Source organism: Typha angustifolia, chromosome 10, assembly GCF_048772165.1.
Source record: "Typha angustifolia cultivar Huaian chromosome 10, ASM4877216v1, whole genome shotgun sequence".
In the NCBI taxonomy this organism is placed as follows: Eukaryota; Viridiplantae; Streptophyta; class Magnoliopsida; order Poales; family Typhaceae; genus Typha; species Typha angustifolia.
The window spans coordinates 2,924,514-2,943,006 of record NC_133248.1 but is presented as its reverse complement, the minus strand read 5'-3'; the positions used below and the strand labels follow the sequence as shown (position 1 = coordinate 2,943,006).

The 18,493-nt window shown below is 34.3% G+C and overlaps 2 protein-coding genes across 4 annotated transcripts; both read left to right on the top strand.

Moving 5' to 3' along the window:
• Positions 1–1,258: 1,258 nt before the first annotated feature.
• Positions 1,259–12,563, top strand: LOC140768131 (uncharacterized). 3 transcript variants are annotated; one of them, XM_073108260.1, is made up of 10 exons: positions 1,262–1,421; positions 1,472–1,537; positions 3,228–3,383; positions 3,464–3,576; positions 3,899–3,974; positions 9,582–9,610; positions 10,318–10,411; positions 10,889–10,978; positions 11,162–11,345; positions 11,795–12,563. In XM_073108260.1, exons 3-10 carry the CDS (start codon positions 3,240–3,242, stop codon positions 12,208–12,210), a joined length of 1,146 nt encoding a protein of 381 aa, XP_072964361.1. In that variant the 5' UTR covers positions 1,262–1,421; positions 1,472–1,537; positions 3,228–3,239; the 3' UTR covers positions 12,211–12,563. The 3 variants fall into 3 exon arrangements, with proteins under 3 accessions (XP_072964359.1, XP_072964361.1, XP_072964360.1); XM_073108259.1 differs by having other exon boundaries at positions 3,215–3,383; XM_073108258.1 differs by having other exon boundaries at positions 1,259–1,537; positions 3,215–3,383.
• Positions 12,564–15,917: 3,354 nt separating this feature from the next.
• On the top strand, positions 15,918–18,086 carry LOC140768132 (pathogen-related protein-like). Its single transcript, XM_073108261.1, has 4 exons — positions 15,918–17,058; positions 17,175–17,307; positions 17,449–17,750; positions 17,855–18,086. The coding sequence occupies exons 1-4, from the start codon at positions 16,921–16,923 to the stop codon at positions 17,996–17,998; spliced, it is 717 nt and encodes a 238-aa protein (XP_072964362.1). The 5' UTR covers positions 15,918–16,920; the 3' UTR covers positions 17,999–18,086.
• Positions 18,087–18,493: the final 407 nt, after the last annotated feature.

The following is an 18,493-nucleotide window of genomic DNA, read 5'->3' as shown; positions in this document are numbered from 1 at the left end:
ATGACATGTGAGTTATGTTAGATAATTCTTTTGAATTTATATTTTTGAAAATTAGTCATTGCTTAAATGTGATACAGAAATATTAACTAATGGGTCACATGAGCACCACACCGAGGTACTTTCTATGTGATGAGTATGTGTATTTTGAAGGTGTTAAGTAAAATTAGAATCTTATAGAAGTTTTTCTTGTTAAGAATTAATACATATTATTTGTCAAGTTAACAAATATAACTCTGCTAATAAAGTATCATGGGATAAGCTAGTGCCAATAATCTTATAGGAAACTATAACCTAATAATTTTATGACATAAATGTAGAATACTGAAGACATCTCTCATTTTATTTTATTTTTCTCATTGGACTTCCTTAATAGTAATAAATACTTTTAATCAAAGTAATGCTAAGATCTAGTTCTCTCTGACATTTTAAGGAACATATATCTAGCAGCAAATACAGTAAATAGAGTAGAAACTGATTGAATATTTAGTAAAGGGTGGAAGGAGATGCAAGACTATCTCATTCAAGACTAATCGACCATCTGAAATTATATAAAATTCTATAACTATTTTCTATGTAAAATTTTATGGTGGCACCCTCACATCTGTTTTATCCTCTTCACCCCCATACTAGATATGAAAACAGGTAGGATTAATTTGACCTGACCCGCTATCAGAAGATTTGGATTAGAAAATTCTACCCCATCGGGGTATAGATTCGGATATAGATTGAGTTTTTGAAAAATATTTAGATACAGATACAAATACGAGTCGAGTAAAAGTTTTTGAATACGAATATCAAATATCCGTTTACCCACATAAATTATAAATAATATACTTATTTGTTATATACCCTACTTGTTACCCTCTAGAATCTAACCCAACCCATTAGGTTGTTAGTAAAGGGTGTAAACGAGCTGAGTTTGGGCGAGCTGGGCCTAGCTCTGCTCGACTTGAGAGTCAAAAAAATTCAGCTTTGCTTGAGCTTGACTCAATTGTTCGTGAGCTTAATGAGTCAAAAAAAATCAATAGATCATAGGATTATATGGGAAAAATAACAAATAAATGGTGAAAGATATGATTCAAATTTAGATTTACTGAGTTAATAGAAACTATTTTAACCAACTTTACTGTATAATATTTATGCATTTATTTTAATCTATATTATTATTATTATTATTATTATTATTATTATTATTATTTCATATATTATATATCAAGGCGATTAACCTTTAGAGCTCCAGTAGCTTAGAGCTCGACTCGACCAGATTAACCTTTCGAGCTCGAGTCTTTCTCTAGCCCTACCTGCCTCGAACTATAGTTGAAGCCTGATCACCCTATTCATCTCCTCCGTCGCCAAGCCACCTCTTTCCTCTTCGCCAAGCTCCGCCTATTCGCCGACGCTAAGCCACCGCCTCTTCGCCGACGCTAAGCCACCGCCTCTTCGCCGTCGCCAAGCCACCGTATCTCCGCCGTCGCCGAGATCCTACGCCTCTCTACCTCGAGCTCGCCTACCACTTTGAGAACCCCCTCCGTTCACGGTTAGCTCCCTACCTCGAGCTCAGTTTCAAACTAGCGTAAAACATTTCTCTTGAACAAAAGCTTAGCCTCTGTTTCTTTGAGTCTCTCTGTTGTATCTTCATATGATTTGGCACAAATCGCCTCAATGGTGTAGGTAGCTGGTTTAAAGAATTTATCACCTTCACAATGTGTTAGATAATCTCAGATTAAATCAATATAATAGCGTAAGCATATATTAGGACAGCAAAGAACAAAGACCAAGCAATACAGACCATATACAGCAAATATATGAGTGCCAGGTTTTAGTTCAGAAACTTCACAAAGTTGGAGACCTTCCAATCTCTTGAAAAAAGCAGCTTTTGAAATCTTTGGCCATTGTTAATTGCACCACTATTAAATCCATTTGTAAACTTGAAAATGTAAGGAGTACATCCCTGCAGATGTAAGAAGTACATCCCTGCAGAGTTTCTAGTTTCCTTACCTTAGTTATTCGCTTATTTTCATATGCACTTAAATGAGGAGGATTGTTTGGATAGTTGGATATTTTTGATTCCTCTCTAACTTTGGGATGCTGATATTTTGTGAATTTGTGTTAATTTAAATTGTTGAAGTTAATGTGAACTTGTGTCTACACTTTATATTTGTGTCTAGACTTTATATTTAAACTTGTGTAATTTAATTTTCTTGAAGTTAATGTGAACTTGTGTCTAGACTTTGTATTTGAACCGGTTTTAATTTAATTTTCTTGAATTTAATGTGAATGGAGTGATTGCATGTTGAAGTCAATTGAAGTTCGTGAAGTTAGAAGTAGAATCTGTTTGTATGTTGATGCTCAATTGAAGTGATTTCTTGTTTCTTGTGTGGTGTAGTCTTGTTAATAATGTTATATTATGATTTAGCGTTCCTTGCTCATTTAGATGGTGAATATTGATATTATTATCAATAATGTGTTTTATGTTGTTTGTAAAGATTGATTTTGCTAACTATATTTATTTGATATGCAAATAATCATTTTTGTGAAACTCTTAGTATTTTGTGTCCAAAAGAAAGGTAATAATTCATTTAACATTCGATTTGTATCCGTTTAAGATCTGATTCAAAAGTTATCCGATCTGTATCCGAAAATTATCCGTATTCGTTTAGTTAGGATATGATTTTAAATTTTGTTATCCATCCAATATTCTTATCCAAACTTAAATCTGAATAAAAAATATACGTGGGTTAAGCACTATCTGATTTGTTTTCACCCCTATCTCGGACTCTTGTTGACTCCTATCGCAACGAAACCTAAGCCCGATAACACCATCCCGTCCTCTGACGGTAAGTACCTCTTCTCTCTCTCCTCTCTCCTCCCTCCTTTCTCCCCTCTCCTCCTTGCTTTCTCCTTCCCCAGCAAAAGCCCACCATATACTAGCGTTGTGGGCTATAGGCATCGCCAGTGTTTAGCTCCCACCCCTACTCTTCCTTCCTTTCTTGCTCTCTCTACCTCTTTCTTTCCCTTTCATGTTTTCTCGTGTGCTCTCGCGTTGTCATTGTCATCCTCTTGCTCGTCAATGTTGTCTAATGATGTCATCATGCATCGCTGAAATCCTTTTAATTTTTTTCCTCTTTGGTGCTGGCATCGCTCTTTATCATAACTGTCGTTGGTAGTCATTGTAGTTGTTTCCTTTTTATTCTTTATTCTCCTATCTCTCTAGGGTTAGTTTTTAGGGTTTCTTGACAATGGGGTCCGAGAACATGGAAGAAGAGGGGAGGCTTAGGACGCTTGTCTTCCAACTACAGACTGAGGCCGGCGTCCTCGATCGCATTGTGTACAAGAACAAGAACCAGCATCGCCGCTGCCCTTACTTCCAGTTCCTCCTTAAGGTCCTTTATTAAAAAAATTCCCTTTTTTCTACTAACATTTAGCATATATGGAGTTTTTGTTCATGCTTTGTTATGTTCAGGTGAGAAGGGATTTGAGGCTCTTGCAGTCGGCGCGCTTGTCAGAGATCTTGAATGCACTCCTTCCTATTGTTGAAGGTAGGAGACCAGCTCAAAGGGCTCTTCTTCCAATAAGGTGAGGCGTTGTACTTTTTTGGGTTTGATTTGTTTACAAGTTCTTTTTATGAAAAGGGGAACTTTTATTTTTTAATTGGAAATTTGTAAATTTTGGTGTCCTTCTATTTGTGTTATATAATAAGTAATACAGAAACTGCTGTGGTTGTAACATCCTGACTTGAAAAATGTTTTATACTGCTTATTATAGCTCAATCTTTTATTCAGCATTGATATGTGTTGAATTGATCAACTGTGCTGCCTTTCTAGTGGATTTTGGAGTGTAGATGACATATCTCTTAATTTTACTTGAATTGCAAGTTTGCAACTTTGTGTGTTTCCAGACCAAAGAGAAAAGGCCCTACTGTAAGACGGACCTACCAGGAACGACTCTTGGGTGTTGCACGCATACTCTCACAGGTGCCATTTGCTGTCTCTCTATTATTATGTTTTACATTTACATGGTTAAATGGAAGCATGTTTGATGAATCCTCTCTTCTAGTAATGCCTATTTGGATTGATGCCAGATCACTTCATTGTGCTATGTGATCTATAAAGTTATATTGTCCTGGCAGGTCCCCAGAAGATTCTGGACGTTGCCTTGCAACACTGTTATTGATTCGTCTTGACAACCTACCTTTACTGTCATGAGTTTGGTGTTGATATTACACCATAAACATGCTAATATTCTTCCATTAATGGCCTGATCATCATCAAACAACTTTGACTTAGACTCTTGGCACATGGAACATGAAAGCTTAAGTCGTCCATTGCCTGATATATATAAGTTATAATGAACATATACATGAGACTTAATTGGTACCAATGTTTCCAAAAACTGCTGGTGAAGGGTGGGCAGGTAGGGGATCGCCTAGCATCTAGGTGCCTAGAACTAAGGTGGATATAATGCAAAAGTGAGATCAAATGGTATCTATGTGACATCCACAAGTAAAGATATAGAGAGATATCCATAAGAAAACTTGTTACTGCTCCTTGTGTGGAGGCAATGGCTGTTGCTGCCATAAAGAGGTGTAGTGGCAGCAACCTTCTAGGTGATGCTCTTCACTGTAGCAGTCTTCATTGTATCCTTACAAGAAAAAAGGAAGAGTGAGAGCGGATGAGAGAGAGAGAGAGAGAGAGGTCCAAAACACTGTCCTCCAGTAGTCAAAAGAGTACCTTCTCCATCACATTGAGAATAAAGGAAACTAGGGCAGAAACACCCACTACCCACTTAGGAGTTTGGAAGAATACTTATACTTAATATCTCTATTTAAACTCCTGACGGGCTTGAAAACCACCTAATTACTTGGTGTGTAGCCCCTGGCCAGCTGCTTGGGTGAGCACCTATGCTCAAACTGCCTTAAGGATCCACCTATATAAAGTTGATGACCAGGCTGCCCAAGGTTGTTGCCTAGGTGGTCACCTTGGCCCTTTTTTGGAACATTGATTAGTACATCTAAAGACTCACAAAAATGTCACCGAGAATTGTATAGAGTCAATAATCATAGCTGAAGCTAATTTCAAGCAGATCGCAACATTCGAATCAAGGCAACTTTAAAAGCTAAATTAAATTAGCAAATCCTAATGAAGGTCATGAAACAGCTGGTTCCTATACTCAATAGTCTATATCTAATGCAATTCTTGCTCACCCGAGATGATAAGAATACTGAGCTATACAAACTAGTGACCAGTCAAGCTATGCATAAACCATACATATAAGAAGAGGCCACATGGATGTCCCATAGAAACATGATATCAAATAATAATATAGGTATCTAGAATAAGTGTAAAACATGAACAAATCCTTTCCACAAATACTTAACGCAACTTTATTGCAAATTATGCCATAATATGTTTTGGAGGTATTCACATAATTCCATAATATAACTTGTTAAAATCTGTAAGCATGAAAAATATCTCAATATCTTGAGCATGGTTAGTAGGATTTGCCGATACAATCCAAGCCCGATCTCAGTCAATTTGCTAGGGTCAGGTAGGGTCGTCTTTGATCAGCCAAATTCGATCGAGATCGAGATCGATAGGTTTGGGTCAATCGGGCTAGATTACAATTTGGTCTTGCTCCTCACACTCTCTTTTTCTCTTTCACTCTTTCTTCCACTCTCTCTTTAGTCTCTCATTTTTCATTGACAACAAACTCTTGTTTTTTGTTTTTTGTTTTTTGTTTTTGTTCACTATCAACCTTTTTTTTTCATTTTCTTCCCTTCTCTCTCTCTTTCTTCTTTTGCAGCTATTTTTTGTCTTTTCGTTTTATCTCTCTTTTCTTTTTCTTCATTGCACAACATTTGTTTTCTTCTATTCTCTTTTTTTTCATTGTGCAATAGAAAATTATTTTATTGTTTAATTTTCTGAATTATATTTTTAATTTTATCTCTGTTTAGGTGTTTACATTAATATTAAAATGGCTCCAAGAGAAAAGTCATGATATATCGACATTGGTTGGCAACATTGTATTCCTCATAGTTAAGATAAAAAATGCGTCAAATGTAACTGGTTTGAAAATGAAATGAGTGACGGTGTTAGCCATTTGAAAGAACATTTAGTTGAAAGATAAGAAAAAATAGTAGCTTGCATTTAGGAGAGATAAATGAATAGAGTAATGAAAGAAAGCAGAAATACACAAAGAGATGAAGAGATGAGAAGAATCTGTGGTGGTAGCTTTGAAAGATATATAATAGTTCATATGCAGGGAAAAATAATATATGGGTAGTAGTTTTAGGACTCCTAGTGTTACGGGCTTTACCGTGGAGTTTGAAAATATTAAACCAATGAATATATATCTTTAGAAAAAAGGTTGTACACAGATCATTATCAAGACAGCTTTCAAAGGGATAAAAAATATAAATAAACATATTGGTAGAGCTATCTCTAAATTTTTTTTCTATAATTATATTCCTTTCAATATAGTTGATTGTCCTTATTATCACACCATGGTGGATGCTATACAATCAGTAGGGCTTGACGTTCCGCCTCTTAGTTCAAAAGATATTGCTACTAAATATCTTGAGTCAGAGATAGATAAGCTTCATACTTATATTGAGATATTTAAAAAGTATTATAATAAATTTGGTTGTATACTAATATATAATGGGTGTACTATATATAATAGAAGAATTATAATTAATTTTTGGTGTACTCAAGTATGGAGATTATAATTTTGAAGTCTGTGGATGCAAATTATATTTTTCAAAAGTGCAAATTATATTTTTCAGTTGATAGATGAGGTAGTAGAAGAAATTGGTGAAAAAATAGTAGTCTAAGTGGTATTGATTTATAAGGCTGTTAGATAATTATTTATGATGAACAGACAATATTTATATTGGATGCCATGTGCTGTATATTATGTTGATCTCACGTTGAAGGATATTGCCAAAAATCCAAAAATTAACATGGTCATATATGAAAGTCAGAGATTAATAAACTTAATACATAATTATGGTTGGATTCTTAATTTACTTAGGCAAATGACTGGTGGTAAAGAGATTATCAGACTCGGTCTCGTTAGATTTGTTGCTCATTTTCTAGTATTGAAGAGCATCGTATGATATAAAGATGAGATTATGCGGATACTCTTATGAAGATATGTATCTATCAGTCCAATATTTCAGATTTCGCTGTAAAACTTGTAACACCTCGAGTTCTAGAACTACTGTCTCCATATCTCTTTTCCCTTACATATGAATTGATCTAGATCTTTGAAGGCTACCATCACTGTTTCTTCTCATCTCCTCTTTTTGTGTATGTCTGCTTTTTTTTACTACCCTTCTCATCTATCTCTCCTCATCATCCTCTCCACTCTACTCACTGCTATTATCAATATTTTCATGGTTATGTATTAACTCTTGATGAATCATTGATTCTCATCTTTGTAAAATTTGTTTATCCTTCTTTTTGTTTATTAGATGGGTCGGCATTTATTTTTTGACTTCCAAACTAACTTAATTCTAAGTTGTTGTATTTTCTTGTCTTTTAGCTAAATGTTCTTTAAGACAATTGATACCGCTATTCATTTTATTTTCACACTAGTTGTATTTGACACGCTTTTTGTCTTGGCTAAAAGGAATGCAATGCTGTCAGCCAATGTTGATATATTGTGACTTTTTTTAAACTTTTTTAATTTTAATGTAAATATCTAAATAGAGATCAAATTAAAAATATAATTTAGAAAATTAAAGAATAAAATAATTTTCTGTTGTGTAGTAAAGAAAGAGATAATGGAAGAAAACAAAAAAAGAAAAAGAAAAAACGGATGCTGTCATGCTGAGCAATGAAGAGAAAGAAAAGAGAGAAAACGAAAAGAAAAATAATAAAAAGGTAGCTGTAGAAGAAGAAAGTGTGAGAAAAGGGAAGAAAATGAAAAAATAGTTGACATTGAAGAAAAAGAAAAGAGAGAAAAAACGAAAATAAAATAAATAAATAAAAGTTTGCTGCTCGTGAGAAGGAGAGACTAAAGAGAGAGTGGAAGAAAGAAGGAAAAGAAAGAGCTGCTGTCCAGTGAACAGTGAAAAAAAGAGACTAGAGAGAGTGTAGAAGAAAACAAGAAAAAGAAAAAAATTTGAAAAAGTTGTTGTCACTAGTTAATAAACAGTGAAAAGAAAGGTGAGAAGAACAAGAGAAAGTAGTAAGTGAAGGAGAGAGAGAAAAATCCAAAAGAAAAAAAGAAAATTGAAAATCTGCTGATAGTGAAAAGAAGAAGAGATTAGAGAGAGAGCGGAAGAAAACCAAAAAATGAAAGAAAAACTATAGTGTAGTGAAGAAGAAGAAGAAATAGAGAAGAAAGAGAGAGTGGAAGAAATGAAAAAATTAAGAGATAAATAAAGAAATAAAATTAAAAAATTACATACCGGAGTTTGCTGAAGTTCACCGAAGCTAGATTTCTTTATAAGAAAAACAATGGCTATATGATAAGAAGAGAAAAAGAGAAAGAACGAGCGAAATAGAGAGAGAGAGAGTAAAGAGCAAGATCGGATTGGGGACATCAATAATTGATGTCTCGGGTAGGATCCGGTTAGATATATCATAAATCTGGCCCGATTGACCCAAACAAATTGATTGGGATAGGGCTAGATCAGCTTGGATCAGCTGATCCCGATTCGATTCGGCCAAACCTACTAATTATGGTTCTGTGCACATGGGTTAAGATTTAAGAGGGACAAAGTTGGGAAGTTTGAGCTATATAGTAAAGGAATTGTATTTTTATGCCTTAATTCCTTGATACTTGGAGAAAATAGTTAAACTTTCAAGTTTCAGTGTCATTATCATTCTCATGGTTTTGAAAGGTGTTTTCGATAGTCACCTTGGTGGGGTGGAGATAGAGGGGCTCACGATAGAGAGATAAAGAGAGAGGGAGAGAGAGATAGAGAGAGGCTCACGAAAGTGGAGAGTCCATGTGCTTTTCCTTTTCTTCTCTTTTCTTATTTTTATTCTTCTCCTCTTCTTATTTTTCTCCTTTTCTTTCTCTCTCTTCATAGGGAACCCACCATTATTTTCCAATGTGGTCTCTGACATGTACTAGCGATTGGGTGCAGTCACCTCTCACTAGTTGTCATACGCTCTCTCTTTATATATATATATATAGTTAATTTCTTATTAAAAATTTCTTGTCATTGTAGTTGTAAATTACTATTAAAATTTTTATATATGCATATATATAAAATTTCTATATTAGTATAAATTATATATCATATATAAAAATTATTTATTTTTTATATAGTAAAAATATTAGACTACCTAGACATTATGTGGTGGGGTGATCGGCCGCAATCCATGGCCGCCTTTCAAAACATTGGTCATCCTATATACCTTGTTTTCTGACAATTTGAAATTTTTGATAGGAGTTGTTTTAATTTGGTAAGTGGATTTGTCTATGCATATGTTCTCATTTTTGACACTATTGCAAAGATGTGGTGCTGAATATGTTGCTTACAAGTACTCCTTGCAATGGTCTCTTTGGCTTTTTTGATGTTTGATATTTGCGTTTATAGCTAGTACTTTCTTTGTTTTATGCAGATGGCTGAACCTCTTGTCAAGGCAGCAATGTATCCTTCATATGCATTTTATTTACTTATTTTACCTGTATTTGTGCCTTTCAGAACATTTAACTGAAAAATCTGAGTGATGTATTTTATAAACCTCAGAATCATTGTGGTCAGACATAAAATGCTGTTACTTCAATAGTCAGTCCCCTCAAACAATTTTACGTATCAGTTACTTTATTGTTTTTCCCTTATGACCGTCTTCTCTGTTGTATTCTCTTTTTTCAACTCTAGGGTTCACCTTAATGATTTATATGAAGTCTAACAGTTGATGATCTTGTTTCTATTGCACATGACCAGATCATCTTCATTATAACTAGGTAATCTGATTTTATGTACTTGACTGTTACAATGGTCTAAAAGGAAGTGGCTCTTCTTAGGTTCTACTAATTTTGCAATTAACAAGCACCCCAGCTATTGGTGACTTTTCTCCATATTCATAGGTAAAGAAAATAATGCAGCTGGAAATAATTAGGTATTTATCCAATCACTTTCCCTTTTTTCAGTTACCTGCTATTTTCTCATTTCTTTGATTAATATCTTTATTATAATGTTAATTTGTCATTTAGTAAAGATTTGGGTAATGAAAACATAAGGATTTAGAATTGGGTGTTTCTGCAGTCTTTGTTATAATCTGAAACTGATAGAATTGTTCATGTGTCAATGCTCATATATGATGCAGCAGTGAGTTCCCTTTAACTACTTTGTAGTCAGATATCTCTATTGCTTGCCAAATCATTTTTCACTGGATTTTCAATTATGGTCTTAGCTTTGCTGGCACGAATTAGAGTTCTAGTTCAACAAGTAAGTATTTGTAAATAAAAGTCATATAATCCTTTCAATCTCACGTAATATATTGTTACATACTTACATGATGGCTTAACAAGGTCCAATATAGTGATATATAACATAGATTATGGTAATCAAGTTTATTTGCAATGTTGTTAAATCTTGGTTTTGTATGTTATGACCAATAAGTTAGATGTGGGCGAGTGTTTGAGCTTTATCCTCAATGAAAGACCTCTTTGCTTTTGCCATCAATAAAATTCTATTTCTAGAAAATTGTCACCAAGAAATGGGTGTGCCAATGGGTCTTTAGATTTCTTGAGTACTGATTTCTTTACCAGAGATCCAAAAGGAAGAGGTACGAAATGAAACAGGAAAAATACATACAAGATCTGAAGAATATGTTTAAACTTTAAATAATATTTTCTTCATTCAGAATGTTTTGCTGTTATTATCTTTTCTCTATTTAATTGATATGGTATACTTTTTTAACAGATTTTACTAGATGTAGTTTCATTATTCAACAAGGTTTCTGCTCTTTCTCAAACAAAACATTCTGTAAAGCTTACTCAGGAAGGAATAGAGGTCAGTTTATGCAATCTCAATTGAGCATCTTGTTCTTAAATCCCAAGTGGGAACCTGTATGGTTTTCTTTTCACCTAATGGAATTTGATCGACATAACTTTTGATTAATCAACATTACGTTTCTCAGTGAAATTTGTTGGTTATCTGATTGGCATACAATCCTGCTATTGTTTTTCTTTATAGGCTTTCAGGGAGTACTTTCCCTCTAGTAGCGATGGTCTTATTTTAGAATGTGTGTGGCAAGTGGATAAGTTTGTCTTGCTTGAGAGGACAGAACATAATCGTAATAAGAACGAAGATGAGGATCAAAAAGCTCACCCTTCTGAAGCATCAGTTCAGTATGAAACAGTGGAGCTTTTCGATAAAGGTTATCATTTTATATGACCTCTTCTATCAACTTGGATTGAGATTTTATGTTACTCTTTTTCCAGAAAATATTACTTAATATTATACTATCTTGTAATCTGTTCATTATCTAGGCTAACAAACTGAAAATTTTGATTTCTTCCTCTCTTGAACAGAGTCGTTGAACTTTTTAATGCACGTATAATACTGATGTAGTAGCTCCTTGCTGTGTGATCTTACACGTCCTTTAACCTTAGTTTGCTTGCTGCTACTTACCTCTATGAGTATTCCCTAGTCCTTTTATTGATGGATGTAGAAGCTTTGCCTGCTAGTTTTTTCAACATACTTATGCTTGTAGTGAATATTGACAGGACACATTTAACACTTTAAGATTTTTCTATTGTTTATATTGTCATATCATGTGTACCACTATCCTGTCTAATATTCCATGATGCTTCAAATGTATTTCAGATCAGTTTATGGACAATGATCTCAGTTTTGAGAACATTCTCACGAGCTTTCCTGCTGAATCATCCACTCTTGCCATCAAACCAGACAGTGCTTCATTTACAGACCAAACAATAGCAAAAAATGATGACAAGAACAATGCTGATGGAAATAAAATGCATTTAGCGAACCAAACGTTTCCAAATATTGCTGCCAAAGATACCTTCACTACAAGCATTGATGTAGCTCCAAGTACCCAGTATCCAGAAATCCTGCCTGAGCCAAGGAAGAAAGTGGCATTTGTCTCAGTAAAACCATCGGCGTCACCCTCAATACCAAGCAAGAAGCTGAAGTTGGACATGATCTCGAGCAATGCTGCTGAAACTGAAGATCCATTTTCTAGTCTAGTTGCTGGAATCAACGATAATTCCTTCTTCTGATCAAGTGGACTGAAATCACTTTAGCCTTGCTATATGCTTGGTGCAGTCTTGAGTCATCCAGCAGCATCTGAGTCCACAAAAGATTATTATTCTGGGAGCTACTGTGTTGGCATGAGGTATGTCTTCCTCAAATAGTACTTAATTGGCAACAAGATGGTTTCCCTTAAAAGTGGTGATGGAGCAAAAGTTTGAATCAACCTCAGCTACTGAGTTTTGTCAGGCTACATAACTAAGGTGAAGTAGGTTACTTAATATACATATTTTGTATAGGTGAAATATATTCTTAATTAATCATTTTCTAATATGCGTTAAAGATGCATATGCATTTGTTTACAGTTAATTTCCTTATTATCTGAGTCAGCGCTGTTGTTTTTGCTGTATGATGGGAGAAGGTAATTGATGGAAAAGTTGAGATCTTTGTATATAGTGATTCATTAAAGTGTTGGATATAGTCCATCTGGAGCGCGGAATAAGTGAATCTTGTATCTATTTGATAGTGAAATAAATTAATTCGTGAGCTTATCTGATTTGTGATACTTTTTTTTTTCTCTTTGTTGAAAAACAAAGAAAAATTTTTCCACGTTAAAAATAAAGAAAATCATGGTCTATAAATAATTGGTTTTGATTTTCTAAATATAATTTATAATCAATTTTTTTTTAAACCAGTAGGATTAGAATTTCCTAGTTTTATTTGGACTTTTGGTTTTAGAATTGGACTGATATTTGTTTTTTTTTTAATGTATCTTTAGACTTAGTCGAATTAGGATTCCTAGTGTCAGATAAAAGAAATTCCTAGAATCCACCAAAAGAGGAGAGGAGATTCTACTATGGGTAAAGGACTTTGCACCATTAAAGCTTTAGGAAGGAGGCCTTTAAGAGTCATTCATCTCCATTAAAGGAGATCTCTTACCCCAATGAACCTCGAAGAGAAGAACGAGAAAGAGAAAGATATCCACCTCATATGCTAAGTTCCTTTGTGTTGTAGCTTGGAAAATCAAATGATGATGACCTTGGAGAACTAAACCTTACACCACTACCGTCTTAGCTAAGTTCAGAAGAGAATAGGTTTTACTAACCAAGTTGAAGACACTAGTGAGATAGACTGATTCATGTGCAAGAAAGTCCAAGCAAGCATCTTCCAAGTTGAGAGACTTTAATCACCTTGTATGATCAGCACATTGTGTATGATCATCGTGTACAATTGGTAACATTGTGTGTGTTCGATGTGAGTGAGAGTTGTAAGTAGTTTGATTCAACTGAATCTTATTAATGATTCATTTAGATATGTTTATGGTTTTTCCTCTTCTGTGTGATAGAGGGATTTCCATATAAATATAAATTATTCTTTGCGATTATCGTGTGCACATTGCCTTGTATGTTAGGTCTCTAGAGTGAGCTGCTATTAGCACATCATGTAGTAGTATGGTAACAAAATGGCATGGTAGAACTTTTCAAAGATGAATCACCTTACAACCACTCTCTCTATTTGGATCCATCTCTTAGTGAGTCCTAGCTTAAAGGCCAGCCTACTCGTATTCTCTCCTCTATTTCGGAAATCTGGAAGGTCGCAATGCCAAGATCTTTAACGAAACGAAGACCCTGCCAACAGGAATTATGAAAAATGGTCTATCACACTGTAGCCCTACAAAAAAACCGTTGAACTCGTAAGCGTTTTACCCTAGAGGTAAAACACTATCAAGATAAGCATTTTTATATAAAAGTAAAGTTTTAACTTAAATGGGTGCAATATTATTTCTACAAAACATTGTAGTGTTTTATCGTAAGATAAAAACGCCAAACTAGTCATCAGTTGAGTAAAAACATAAAACATTTAGGACTTTAGTAAGAAAAAACCTATTTTAGTAATAACTTCTATTTTGGTAAATAAAAATTGAATCAGCGCTAGTTTGGTCAATCACTCGCCAATGTCTCTTACTCAACTAGCAGTCAACACCCTCGCCTACCTTAGACTTGGAGGCTTAGAGTACAATTATATCATTATGGTCCATAAATCAATGACCTAATGTTGCATGTAAAATTTATCCCATAATCTAAGATTGCAACAAGTGGCCTAAGTCCCTTTTCTCCTCAATCAACCAAGGTGAGTAACACTAAAGTCTCCAATCATTTTATGAATATCCTTCTATTTTCTAGAATACATATTTTAGAATAACAATTAAATATCATAATAACACTATTTTTTAATATAAATTTTACTCATCAAAATTATATATTATAGACACACTAACTAAATTACTAATTTATCATTAAATCTTTCGCATCAATCCATTTTATATCAAAGAGTATTTATCATAATTTTATAAATATAAAAAATATTTTTCTAATTTTTTTATATCACATTAAAAATTTTTTTTACACCTTTATTTCAAAATATAAATACATATGAATAATCATTCTTATAATAAATGTCATTTTGAGAATAACTAATATGAATAACTATTGTAGTATTGCCCTTATTCCAAAAGTGAACTAGAATAAATATTCACAACCTTATCTTTTCGTCTAGCTATCAAAAACAAATCTATTCATAAATGGACTGATCCATCTTGAACCCATGATTGTATGTTTAGTGATTAATGAATAGTTTACAGGCTTTTTTTTATAAAAAAAATAAGAAGAACAAGTTAATAATTTTCCAAAGGGAGCTATTTGTTACAAACTTACCCTTTTTGGTCATCTTGGCGAGTCCACAAGTTACTCCATCTTCTTCACAAAATAAAGTAAGCCTCAAAATAAAGATTATATAGACTTTAAAAGTGCTTAAAGAAAATAAGTTTGTTTTGGTGAAATTCTCACTTTTATTTTATTCACTGAACTTTAGATCCATTTTACAACTAAGATCCTGTTTGAATATAATGTAAATTTTCTCCTTAGAGCTTTAGCGCCAGGGTAATAAGATGATGCATATCTTATTACTACGAAGGTCATAATACCGTCGAGTTTTCAAACTATGGCTTTGCTCGGATACAATTCAAAAAAGATATTATGTTTACAATGAGCCACAAACACAAAGGATTCATCTTAAACAACATCTGGTCCAATGTCAATGCAGCTTCCATGTGTTCTATATAACACAAGTGCCAAGAGTATGAGAATGGCAAAAGGGTAGCCTATTTATCATCTGTTTTAGAAACACCATATTTAATTATTCTTATAGATTCTTAGACTATATCGCATGCAAGACCAGCTCCCAGACTAGCAAACTTTCAGACCACATAAAAGAAGTTTCTTCTATAAGTTAACAGCGCATACAACATATGAAAAATATAAGTAATAAATCAATAAAGAAGCAAAATTTTGTCCCCCCACAGGATTTCAACTATTAGGAATTGTGTTAATGATAAAAAATATTAGTATTTACAAAATAAATTGGCAAACTGAAATGATTCTTTTTAGTATGCAAAGTAAATTAAAAGGGCATTTCAAATACATATCACTAATTAAATAATCTGAAACTATAAGTCTTAGATTTAATGTCTACATGACTAATAGAGAACAGAGTTCAATTAAGTGGTTTTAGAATATATCATGAATTTAGCTTCTCCATATGATCTAATAAAAAAATTCATCGTACATGCATCAAGTCACAAAACTAGCAATTAGGTAGTCTAATTGATATATATATATATATATATATATATATATATATATATATAGCTCCTTTCACCTAAGAGCTCTACTAAAAGAGGTCATTGATACTCTTCTCTGTCTTGGTAGCCCCCTCTTGATTGGAACACCACCTCCATCATTTCCACCCGGGCCATCACCAATGGTGTCATTTCTCCAATATTATTTTTTCCGTTACTTCTATATTGATCTCTCATTTCACTCCTTTAAGTCTTGGAAAATCATAGATTCCTTGGGCTTGGGGCGGAAGATCACCAACCTCGCCGACCCTCCCCTTTGTGAGGCTTGCAAGATTGGTGATAGTGATGATGACTTTCATTAGGGTTTCATCAAGGTCCTTTTGTGTCGAGGCATAGGATCACCTAGTGAGGCTAGGAAGATATGATAAAAAAAGGTCTAATGATCTCTGTTTTAAAATAGATACTGAGCTCAGAGTGGACTTCTTTTTCACTCTAGTATTGCTAGCTTTTGGCTCGATAGCATGGTTTTCCTTAACTACAAAAACTGCTACCATGGTATTTTAGGTATTCAAAGATGGCCTAAGTATATAAGCCTTTATATAGGCCAAAGAAAACTTAGCTATTAAGATAATTAAATATTTTCAATAATACTTAAAGACAAGCTTTATTGGTAAAGTTCTCGTTTCTATTTTATTAATTAAATTTTAGATCCCTTTTACAACTAAGTATACAAGCATATATATATATATAGGCTAAAAAAAAACTTAGCTACTAAGATACCTAAAATATCTTCTCTAAGATATTTGGGAGGCTAAGGATAAAGTCAAAAGTTGTCATTCATTATCATTATCGACTTAGTAGTGGTTAAGCTCAAGTCTTACCTAATTACTGTAGTGTCCCTCGAGTCCAGCTTTGCTGTAACATTGCTTAGACTCTTGAACTCCCATGACATTTCAACTTTGACCAAAATTTTGATGGGGTGCAACATGTTGAAGACTATTACTTCGATCCTATTGTCTGCCTAGTAGTATAAATTAAGAACTATTTCCATAATCCTGATCAAGCATCAAAATAGTTCTCCATCTTCTTTGGAAAACAATTGATGGCATCCTCTGACGTTGAGGGAGACAAGTATCGCTCTTTCATTTATGGAGAGAGTGAAAAGAACACCGTATGGAGGTATGGGGCTCCTCCCAACTTTGATATTGTGAATAAGCTCTTCGAAGAAGGTAGAACTCAGGTAATAGTTAGCAACAAATCTTTGATTAAATTAACACTAAACCATACTTGCCACTTCCTTACCCCTTTTAACATGCAAATAAGTACTTCTTCTTCTACACAAATTAAATTTGCTAGGAATGGCCAGTGGGATCTCTTGAGGAGAAAGTGCAGCGCCTTGTGAAGACATGGGAGATGGAGTTGTTCTACAAGATTCGGCCTCAAGACTACAAGACCATCAACCCAGACAAGTTTCTTTTCATTAACAATGGTGAATCTTTATAGTTGCTATATATTTTTATTAATCTTTGATATATCTAGCAAGCATGGCACTTTGTGAGGACGTACGTGTCAAAAGCTTATCTAGCTATGTGAGCAGCTTCAGGTTAACTATATGATCTTATGATGGTAGGTCGAAAACCTTTAACATTGAAACAAATAGGGGAGATGGGAGGAGGCTACAATGCCTTCTTGCAAACCAGCTTACCTCCTAAGCTCCGGATCTTTGACCCGGCACAAGAATCGACGGAATCGTCGCAGTCGGCGTTCACCACCGCCTTCCCTCGTGGGTTCGTACTGGAAGTGCTACAGGTCTACAGCGGGCCGCCGGCGATCACCTACAAGTTCCGGCACTGGGGTTACATGGAAGGACCATTTAAGGGGCATGCTCCAACTGGAGAGCTTGTTGAATTTATTGGCATGGCCATTTTCCATGTACGTACATACTGGTCTAATTACCTCTCTATCTACGAACGTCCTTATTTCTTATGTACTTTAATTAGATCTCTAGACACATACTCTTATGCATATTTTAATAGGTTGATGACGAGATGAAGATAGAGAAAGTGGAATTCTTCTTTGAGCGTGGAGATTTCCTCTCGGAGTTCCTCAAAGGTGCACCAATTGATCATAGTATGCCAGCAACTATTTCAGGCTGCCCATTCATGGGAAATAATGAGTAGACCAAAAGTCGAGCACAGAAGGAAAAGAAATACTAGCAGAATAAATAACTCAGTTCACAGAAAAATATCGTATAGCTTTATATTACTACATTGGCTTGGCCTTGATATATGCCTCTTATCTATCTTGCTTTCAGTCTGCTGATCGATGTGAAAGTAGTTGAAGGTTTATCTAATCTACTAGTATTATAATCAACATAATAATCTGATCTATTAATTAGTCTGCTGATGTAAAAGAGGCCAGGAGTTCTAAGGAAGAGCAAAGATGATTGACAAAAAGCAACGGGATATATATACGATCACCACTACTCCACCAGATGAACCCACAAGATATATACTGAATGAAGATCACAAAGAGATACATATTAAACCGGACAGTGTTTCATCAGATACTGTCTCATCAAAGAATGTTCCTATTTAGATACTGTGTTATCAAAGAATTGTTAATTTAACTAGTTCACCCAGAATGGCATTATGGTCCCAAGCTCGACCATAATG

Excerpts from the sequence above, each read along its gene's own strand:
- LOC140768131 (XM_073108258.1), top strand. The coding sequence starts at position 3,240 with ATGGGGTCCGAGAACATGGAAGAAGAGGGGAGGCTTAGGACGCTTGTC. Across the intron at positions 3,577-3,898 it reads AGGGCTCTTCTTCCAATAAG|ACCAAAGAGAAAAGGCCCTA; the intron begins GTGAGGCGTTGT and ends GTGTGTTTCCAG. Across the intron at positions 11,346-11,794 it reads AGTGGAGCTTTTCGATAAAG|ATCAGTTTATGGACAATGAT; the intron begins GTTATCATTTTA and ends AATGTATTTCAG.
- LOC140768132 (XM_073108261.1), top strand. The coding sequence starts at position 16,921 with ATGGCATCCTCTGACGTTGAGGGAGACAAGTATCGCTCTTTCATTTAT. Across the intron at positions 17,059-17,174 it reads TCGAAGAAGGTAGAACTCAG|GAATGGCCAGTGGGATCTCT; the intron begins GTAATAGTTAGC and ends TAAATTTGCTAG. Across the intron at positions 17,308-17,448 it reads GTTTCTTTTCATTAACAATG|GTCGAAAACCTTTAACATTG; the intron begins GTGAATCTTTAT and ends TTATGATGGTAG.